The following is a 9,682-nucleotide window of genomic DNA, read 5'->3' on the forward strand; positions in this document are numbered from 1 at the left end:
AAAATCATGGAAATGCACAGCAGTATCTGTAGATAGAGAAAAAAAACAGATTAATGTTTTGGGTGTAGACCCTTCAACAGAATCAAAACATTAACTGGTCTTTTCTCTTTGTACATACTGATGGACCTATTGTGTCTTTCTGGCATTTTATATGTTTTTTTTGTTTTGCTTTAAAGTTAGTAGCAGCATGTTTATAAATGTTCTGAATTTAATGTGTACCTTTCTTGTATGACTCTGTAAACCTTGGACCATGACGAGTGCACAGGGATTTCACAAGATGTTTTCAAACAATGATGAACAGTCTCCTGTTCCATACTTACAGGTGTGCAAAATTTATTGTAGTGATATAGCCATTACAGTGGCATTATAAAGTATGGGATATTGCAGCTTAAGAGACCAATGCTGTCAGAGGCTGAGAATCTCTGACTTTGCACAAAACCTGCTGGACTGTTCACTGTAGATATTGTTATTCAGGACTCTGCAGTGTTTTGTTAGCTCTGCTTGTGGTTTTTTTGATTTGTTAAGAATTTGGGGGAGGGCTTCAGTTTATAAAGAGGGAGATCAGAATTGTTTTTTCATGGAAAGGGCTATTAAAGAGAATAGAATGTACTAACCACAAGTTATTGCCACTGAATCAATCATGGCATTTACCTAGAATTTACAGCACAGAAACAGGCCATTCGGCCCAACTGGTCTATGCCGATGTTTATGCTCCACATGAGCTTCCTCCCACTCTCCTTCATCTACCCCTATTAGCATAACCTGCTGTTCCTTTTTCCCTCTTGTACTTATCTAGCTTCACCTTAAATGCAATTTAAGAGGGAATCAATTAAACAGGTGAAGAAAAAATATTAAGAGTACAGGGAAAAGTGATTAGAGTAGACAGCTCCAGTGTGGAGACAGCTCCAGTGTGGAGCATGCACGATGGGTGGAATGGGCTCTTCCTGTGCTGAAAGTTCTCTGATTCTACTGGCCTTGTGCCTTGGGCTGCCAGATGGCAAGTTGTTGATCTCAGCTGTGCAGAAGCCAGGTGCCTCCCTACAGGGAGGGAAAAATCCGAGAGATAATCCAACTGAGAGTACCGTAATGCTCAGCGGGGTCATGATGTACGGAACAGGAGACGATTTTAAAAAATTGTTGTTCTTCACAGCAATCACCAGGGATTAGTGACTGCTGTCAGCAAGTGACAGCTTACTGATAAACAAAACTTCACCCCAGCACACTCCATAAACCCCAGCACACTCCGTAAACCCCAGCACACTCCGTAAACCCCAGCACACTCCGTAAACCCCAGCAAACTCCTTAAACCCCAGCACACTCCTTAAACCCCAGCAAACTCCTTAAACCCCAGCAATCTCAGGTCAGATGCTGGGTATTCTGCAGCGAGTGACTCACCTCCTGACTCCCCAAAGCCTTTCCACCATCTACAAGGCACAAGTCAGGAGTGTGATGGAATACTCTCCACTTGCCTGGACACAACACTCGAGAAGCTCGACACCATCCAGGACAAAGCAGCCCGCTTGACTGGCACCCCATCCACCACCCTAAACATTCACTCCCTTCACCACCGGCGCACAGTGGCTGCAGTGTGTACCATCACTGGATGCACTGCAGCAACTCGCCAAGGCTGCTTCGACCGCACCTCCCAAACCTGCGACCTCTACCACCTCGGACAAGGGCAGCAGGCACATGGGAACAACACCACCTGCACGTTCCCCTCCGAGTCATACACCATCCCGACTTGGAAATATATCGGCGTTCCTTCATTGTCGCTGGGTCAAAATCCTGGAACTCCCTTTCTAACAGCACTGTGAGAGAACCATCACCACACGGACTGCAGCGGTTCAAAAAGGCGGCTCACCACCACCTTCTCAAGAGCAATTAGGGATGGGCAATAAATGCTGGCCTTGGCAGCGACGCCCACATCCCATGAACGAATAAAAAAAAACTCGTTAAACCCCAGCACACACTCCTTCAGCCCAGCACACTGCTATTATTTCACTAATAAGTTTGTATTTTGCTAGTGGGTCCAGATTCATTGTTCAGTGGGGCATTGCAAAGGTGCTGTCACTATGGTAACCACGTAAGCTGTTTCTGTACAATCCCCCGTTTCTGCTCTGCATTGTGGGAAGCCTAATATCTTTGAAGATTTCCTCCCACTCACCATGAACTGAAGCAATTAGCAGCCATCCTGGTGAGATTTCTTGTTCAGATCAGTGAGGTGACGCTCCTCATTGTCAGTAGTTTCTTCTAGCAGCAGGAGTATGAGCCCTCTGTGGTGCTGAGCCTAACTTTTTTTTATTCGTTCATGGGATGTGGGCGTCGCTGGCAAGGCCAGCATTTATTGCCCATCCCTAATTGCCCTTGAGAAGGTGGTGGTGAGCCGCTGCAGTCCGTGTGGTGAAGCTTCTCCCACAGTGCCGTTAGGTAGGGAGTTCCAGGATTTTAATCCAGCGACAATGAAGGAACGGCAATATATTTCCAAGTCAGGATGGTGTGTGACTTGGAGGGGAACGTGCAGGTGGTGGTGTTCCCATGTGCCTGCTGCCCTTGTCCTTCTAGGTGGAAGAGGTTGCGGGTTTGGGAGGTGCTGTCGAAGAAGCCTTGGCGAGTTGCTGCAGTGCATCCTGTGGTACGCCGGTGGTGAAGGGAGTGAATGTTTAGGGTGGTGGATGGGGTGCCAATCAAGCGGGCTGCTTTGTCCTGGATGGTGTCGAGCTTCTTGAGTGTCGTTGGAGCTGCACTCATCCAGGCAAGTGGAGAGTATTCCATCACACTCCTGACTTGTGCCTTCTAGATGGTGGAAAGGCTTTGGGGAGTCAGGAGGTGAGTTATTCGCTGCAGAATACCCAGCCTCTGACCTGCTCTTATAGCCACATTTATGTGGCTGGTCCAGTTAAGTTTCCGGTCAATGGTGACCCGCAGGATGTTGACGGTCGGGGATTTGGCGATGGTAATGCCGTTGAATGTCAAGGGGTGGTGGTTAGGCTCTCTCTTGTTGGTGATGGTCATTGCCTGGCACTTGTCTGGCGCAAATGTTACTTGCCACTTATCAGCCCAAGCCTGGATGTTGTCCAGGTCTTGCTGCATGCGGACACAGACTGCTTCATTATTTGAGGGGTTGCAAATGGAACTGAACACTATGCAATCATCAGCGAACATCCCCATTTCTGACCTTATGATGGAGGGAAGGTCAGTGATGAAGCAGCTGAAGATGGTTGAGCCTAGGACACTGTCCTGAGGAACTCCTGCAGCTATGTCCTGGGGCTGAGATGTTTGGCCTCCAACAACCACTACCATCTTCCTTTGAGCTCGGTATGACTCCAGCCACTGGAGAGTTTGTCCCCTGATTCCAATTAACTTCAATTTTACTGGAGCTCCTTGGTGCCACAGTCGGTCAAATGCTGCCTTGATGTCACAGGCAGTCACTCTTCACCTCACCTCTGGAATTCAGCTCTTTTGTCCATGTTTGGACCAAGGCTGTAATGAGGTCTGGAGCCGAGTGGTCCTGGCGGAGCCCAAACTGAGCATCGGTGAGCAGGTTATTGGTGAGTAAGTGCTGCTTGATAGCACTGTCGACGACACCTTCCATCACTTTGCTGATGATTGAGAGTAGACTGATGGGGCGGTAATTGGCTGGATTGGATTTGTCCTGCTTTTTGTGGACAGGACATACCTGGGCAATTTTCCACATTGTCGGGTAGATGCCAGTGTTGTAGCTGTACTGGAACAGTTTGGCTAGAGGCGCGGCTAGTTCTGAAGCACAAGTCTTCAGCACTACAGCTGGGATGTTGTCGGGGCCCATAGCCTTTGTTATATCCAGTGCACTCAGCCATTTCTTGATATCATGTGGAGTGAATCGAATTGGCTGAAGACTGGGTTCTGTGATGGTGGGGATATCGGGAGGAGGCTGAGATGGATCATCCACTCGGCACTTCTGGCTGAAGATGGTTGCAAACGCTTCAGCCTTGTCTTTTGCACTCACGTGCTGGACTCTGCCATCATTGAGGATAGGGATGTTCACAGAGCCTCCTCCTTACAGCTTCCAGTAGTGATGGGATTGAGGAAAAAACATAGGGGTAGATTTTGGTCTGGGCCCGTTTTTGGGCTCAGTCTCAGCATGCACGCCCGAACCAAGAGGCCCAAGGATCAATTTAAATTGGCCCTCAGGCCTAGTCAGCATACTGGTACCACCTCCACAGTCAGCTCGCCTGAGCATAAAAGATCAATGCCAGGCCACCTGCCTCGATGGCAGAAGCCCTAAGGTAAGTCCTGAGAAGGGGGATTGGAGTGGGTGACGTGAGAGGGGGGGGTGATCGGGAGTCCTGTGGATTTGGGGGAGCATTCCTGCGCCTCCTGTCTCCACAGGAACACTTAGCCTTCGTGGGAGGCCGTTGAAGAACCCTGAGCGGTGCAGGCCCAAAGCCTGCGTCTGCTCATCGCCAATAAATTTCTTGATGGGGTCCTTCAACCGGCAATAGGCCACTAACTTATATATTGAAGGGGCCTAATGGCTGTTTTAGGCATCCACCTGAAATGTCTTAAAAATGGCCCCACGAATTTAGCACTGGGACCAACGCTTGCACAAATTAGGCGCAGGGCGTCCCACTGCTCAATTGTTTTACTTTGCGCCCATTATATGCCATAAAACGGGCACAAAGTATACCATTTTCTACCCCACTGCCTCTCCTCAAAAATAGACGGAGAACAACCTTGTTGTACATTTCCCACCACCATGTAAAGTAATTATCTTACAAGAATTGTTCTGACCAAGAATGTGCAAAGTTCCAAATAATCAAAAACTGATTAATTTTGAACAATGAGCCGGGCCAGAGTTCAGTGTGGCATGTTGCTAAGCACAGGTCACGTCAGTCTGACACGTCAGACCTGTAGCAAACCCAGCAATGTTATGGAAAGCCTCCTTTATGAATTAGCACAGTGGTTACACCTCAGCCTTGTGTTGATGGGATGTTTTTTAATAAGTGATTGATGTTAATGGAGGGATTATTGCAGAATTATTTCAGTCGAGTTTATAAATGGGAATGGGGCGGTGGGTAAGGAATGTGGATGAACTATTATGGACAATACTACAAGGTTTCTCTTTCTCTTCGTTTTTCTCTTTCATTTTCTTTCTCCTTTTTCTTTCTCCTTTTTCTTTCTCTCCCCGTCACTGTCCCTACCCTCTGTCACTTCTCCCTCGCTCTCTCTCACTATCCCTGCCACTTTTGTTTCTCTCTCTCTCTCTATCTCTCTTCAGCACCTGTCTGTATCTCTATCTCTATAGGGGAAAGGTTTTTTGTTTCAATCCACAGTTTTTTTTGCAGCTTGGTAAATGAGCACAAATAATGATTCTGCTGTTTGGAGCCCCAGTCATTTTAAAGTAAAAACTTCCTGAAATCTACAAATACAGAAATTCGGAAATTTGATGAACTCGAGGTACCCTGAGGGCTGAAAAATCCCAGGTTTGTTTCTCCAGTGGAACTGGGATCAAGGTCGGAATGTGGGGAGGAACCTGGTTCAGCTGGGATCTTGTCCCATGGAGCGATGTCTGCAAAATGTCTGTAGGGTTGGGGAGAGGGCAAGCTAAGGAGAGGGGTGGGGGTGGAGGGTGTTATGTCTGGGATAGATCCTGGCCTACCCTGGGAATTCCACCAAGCAATCCTTCAGTAGGCCTCAGCTGAGAGCTGGCATGTGTTCCGCTACAGCTCCCGAAACTTCATGATCCTGGAGGGAAGTAATGGTCTTGTCCATTTATCCCCTTTTAATCTCTGAGGGTAAGGGAGGACTCCTCAGCCCATCAGTGGCCTATTCCTGTCGCATCGGAGTAGTATGGCACTGAGGTTCACTCTGTGCCAGTGTTTCTGTTTCCTTTTACTGGTCTTCTTGCCTATGATAACCAAGGGAATTGGTGCCTCCACCATCACTCTGATCGGCACCGTACTTCAGCATGAAGTATTAGCTCAGCTGATTCCAGGTCCGTGGAACTGTCAATAAAATGAGATTCATTACTTTCTGACAGACCTGTGGCACTTAAACTTGTGTATTTGTTTTAATAATTACAGCCAAGCTCATTATTTAATTGGCTTCCTAGTTTTTGCCTTGAATGGAAATTAAATCTAGTTTTGTTTCTCTTGACCAAATTCAGCAACAATCTTGTCAGGCCCAAACTTACTTCTTGATCCCAGGGCAGCTGTTTGTGGAGCCTAGTTTAGCTACTCTCTCTTTAGAACTCTTTTGAGAGGGGAGAGGAGGAGGAAAAGAAATTTCCAGAAGGAATCTTGCTCATCCCTGAAAACTGTACCTAGAGAATTTTATCTTTCTACTATTAGTCCTGAGTGAAAAATATTATATTGGTGAATAGTTTCTTTCCTCCTTTTGGCTGGTTTGTTTGTGTTTGGTCTGTTGGCTGCACAAATGATTTAATGTAGTAATATTATTACAAACTGTTTTTCAGGACCAATAACATGAGCAAAAGGGAAGGTGTGTGGCTAAAAGCTTGATTCCAGATTCCAGCGGAGAAGCTTCGGGCCCTCTCTAACATTCTACTGCAACCACTCATTAAGGCAACATTTCAATGAGTTCCCGGAGTCAAGGCTTCTTCCACCGGACCCCACCCGGTCCCTCTTCCAAACCCCGGTTGGTGACTGGGGGTGTCCTGGGTGGAATCGCTCAAATAACCCCATGCCTCTACCTCAGCAGTGGCAATGCAGCCTCCAACCGCAACCTGGTCCTGTCGAAGGGAATTACCTGCATCATTAATGCAACCATGGAGATCCCCAATGCCAACTGGCCCGAGGTCGAGTACGTCAAAGTGCCTGTTGCTGACCTGCCGCACGCCCCAATCTCTCTGTACTTTGACAGCATTGCCGATAAAATCCACAGCGTCAGTAAAAAGCACGGCTCGGCTTTGGTTCACTGTGTCGCCGGTGTGAGCCGATCAGCTTCCCTCTGTATAGCCTACCTGATGAAGTTCCACAAGGTCTCGCTGCTGGAAGCTCATAACTGGGTCAAATCTCGCCGCCCCATCATTCGGCCCAACGTGGGCTTCTGGAGGCAACTGATAGACTATGAACGGAAACTGTTTGGCAAGAACAGTGTTAAAATGGTGCAATCTCCCATTGGGGTAATCCCAGACATTTATGAAAAGGAAACCAGGAACCTCACTCCTTTTTGGGGCATTTAACACAATTTGAGGGACCAGTCTGCTACTACTCTGTATAAAGGATTTAATGTCTCCCAGAGGATCATAAATCTGATGGAAAATATTAACATGTAGACACTGCTAAATCCATCATAAATGGATTTAACACCAATTGTTCCGTATCCCACAAAGCCCTCAAATAAACCAGTGATTCAGAATACTGTAAATCCATTAAAAGTTGCTGGGCTTTATATAACTCAATAGTGGAATTAATTTCTTTGTATTTATTTTTAAACATACATGTATTTCTAAAATTTAATCCTAATTATTTTACCTTTTAAGGTTTTTATCGCAGCCCGTTCAATGGACACGCAGGTAGATCTTAAATTTCTGATATTGGCTTGAAGTGGACGCTTAGACAGTAGGCTTTAGAATGGAGAGTTCTGGTTGATTCGAGGATATTTGTACAAACTTCAAACGTAGCCTCAGAATCTCTCCTCCTCCCATCTCTGAGCTGCTGCTATGAACTTGAGAAGATCATAGCTGAAGTTCATTTTGAAGAAAAAGTAAATTGTAAATGTAATGATCCTACTTGCACTGCTGCGTCATTGTTACGTCATGTGTACTAACTTAAATGAGCCCTTCCTGAAACCTGAGAGGTGAGTTTAAACCAGCTTGCCTGCTGAATAGTATGATCTAAATTCTCCGTATAGTCAGTGAAATATAAAATGACATTGCTATTTTACGTGAAGACACAAATGAATAGAATGACTCACTGGAGAGAATTGAACACTCATTCTATAGCAGGGACTCATGAAAGATTGATTTAACTTTGTGAGTCTGTTGCAGTTAAGAAAGATTATTTGCATTTGGCTTCCCCCAGTGAGTGCTTAGATATTTCTCAGTGGTGTATGTTTATTGTAGGGGTTTACTGATTCCAGGTCTGCACTCTGCCTTATATCAGCACAGTCCATGTTGGTGAGCCAGACTTCACCATATATGTGCACTTTCTCCTTTGTTATGATCTAAATAGACTGTGTGAGGAACTTTGAATTGTACATCTGAACAGCTGGAGATCACTCAGACCAATTTGGGACTTGTAGCCACTTTGTCTTTTTGGAGCACATTGTCTAAATGATGTGTCTATGCTTGAGAGTGTTTGCAAAGCTTAGCAAAAGTAATCCAAGCAGTGTGAGAACATTGTAATAAATTAAATCAAATTTATCTCCAGAACGGCTTGTAATTCATTTTCTTAATAAGAATTGCAATGTAGGAAGAGTTCTATCAACAACGTACAACTTAAAAATAAAAGTGTTTTTTTGTATAACATATTGTCCATTTGTCTGTTTTGATCTGTTTTCAGTGATGTCTCACTGTGCTGTGACCAAACTCAATCTATAATTGACCAATCCTGGCGTCTCCAGCTCCAGGTTTGGGCTCTTGAAACCTCATTGATCTTCCAACCTTTGACTAGAATATCTCTGATGTGAAGTAACAGTGGATGATTTTTATTATTATCGAAAGTAAAAACTCGCATTCATTATACACATTTAAAAAAACAGTCACCACTGGGTTTATGCACAGAAAATTTGATCATTCCTATCGTTGTCTTGGAAGAGAGCAATAACTGTCTGTCAGGGGCCTTGACAAGGTTTATTTAAGCCCTCTACAACTAGATGTTAGTCGACCCTAAAATAAAATAGAAAATTCAGGAAATGCACAGCAGATTGATAAGCATCTTAAAGAGAAAGGAAAGATCGACATTTCATGTGTTGTCCTTCATCAGAACTAGTGCTCTATCTGCTGCCGATCCAAGCCATCTTAACACCCAGTCATCGTATTCATTCACCTTACTTACCTTGGTCTATTTCCTGGTGCCCCATCAATTTGAAGCTAGGTGGGCTATCAACCAACGGGACCTGCAGATGCAGCCAAGACCTGTCAATTAAGAACTTCCGTTTATATAGTGCTGTATAACCCCTCGGAAACATCCCAAAGCACTTCACAGATACTGAATTACTTTGAAGTGCAGTCACTGTTCTGTGTCAGTCCCTTGTGCACAGCAAGATCCCACCGAGGAACCAGAGGATGCCAGTAAATCAGGCTAGAAGGCAGCAAGCTTCCAGGAATTAAAAAAAATCTGACACCTCTGTGGGCATGTGGTTTAAAAAAAATCTCACCTGTTCTGATGAAGGTCATAAGACCTGAAATGTTAACGTTAGTTCTTCCAGAGATGCTGCCTGACCTGCTGAGTGTTTCCAGAATTTTCTGTTTTTATCTCAGAATCTCACTGAGTTCAGTACAAGTGTGACCTTACAAGTGCAGTATCTGGTAATGTAGTGGTGTCCAGGGGTGGAACAGAACATCCTGTTACTGTTCACTGGAAATGAGACAGGACCTTCTCTTATCTCCTTAGTTTTTGGAAAACAGAAGGATAATCACTTGGTCAGACAATGCGTTTTATTAAAAGGAAAAATTAAACAACAGCAGGAAGATCAACACAGCAGAATCCACTAGATTACAACATTTTAATTTATGACT

The 9,682-nt window shown here is 45.1% G+C and overlaps 1 protein-coding gene across 1 annotated transcript in view; it reads left to right on the forward strand.

The window, feature by feature from the left end:
* The window catches only part of dusp14 (dual specificity phosphatase 14), a 28,962-nt gene extending 20,490 nt beyond the window's left edge, over window positions 1-8,472 (forward strand). The window contains exon 2 of the mRNA XM_067967943.1: window positions 6,455-8,472. Within this exon, the coding sequence (XP_067824044.1) occupies window positions 6,575-7,183 (609 nt within the window). The 5' untranslated portion in view covers window positions 6,455-6,574 and the 3' untranslated portion in view covers window positions 7,184-8,472. The remainder of the gene's footprint in view (window positions 1-6,454) is intronic.
* Window positions 8,473-9,682: the final 1,210 nt, after the last annotated feature.

The sequence above is a fragment of the Heptranchias perlo genome, chromosome 28, assembly GCF_035084215.1.
Source record: "Heptranchias perlo isolate sHepPer1 chromosome 28, sHepPer1.hap1, whole genome shotgun sequence".
Taxonomy (NCBI): Eukaryota; Metazoa; Chordata; class Chondrichthyes; order Hexanchiformes; family Hexanchidae; genus Heptranchias; species Heptranchias perlo.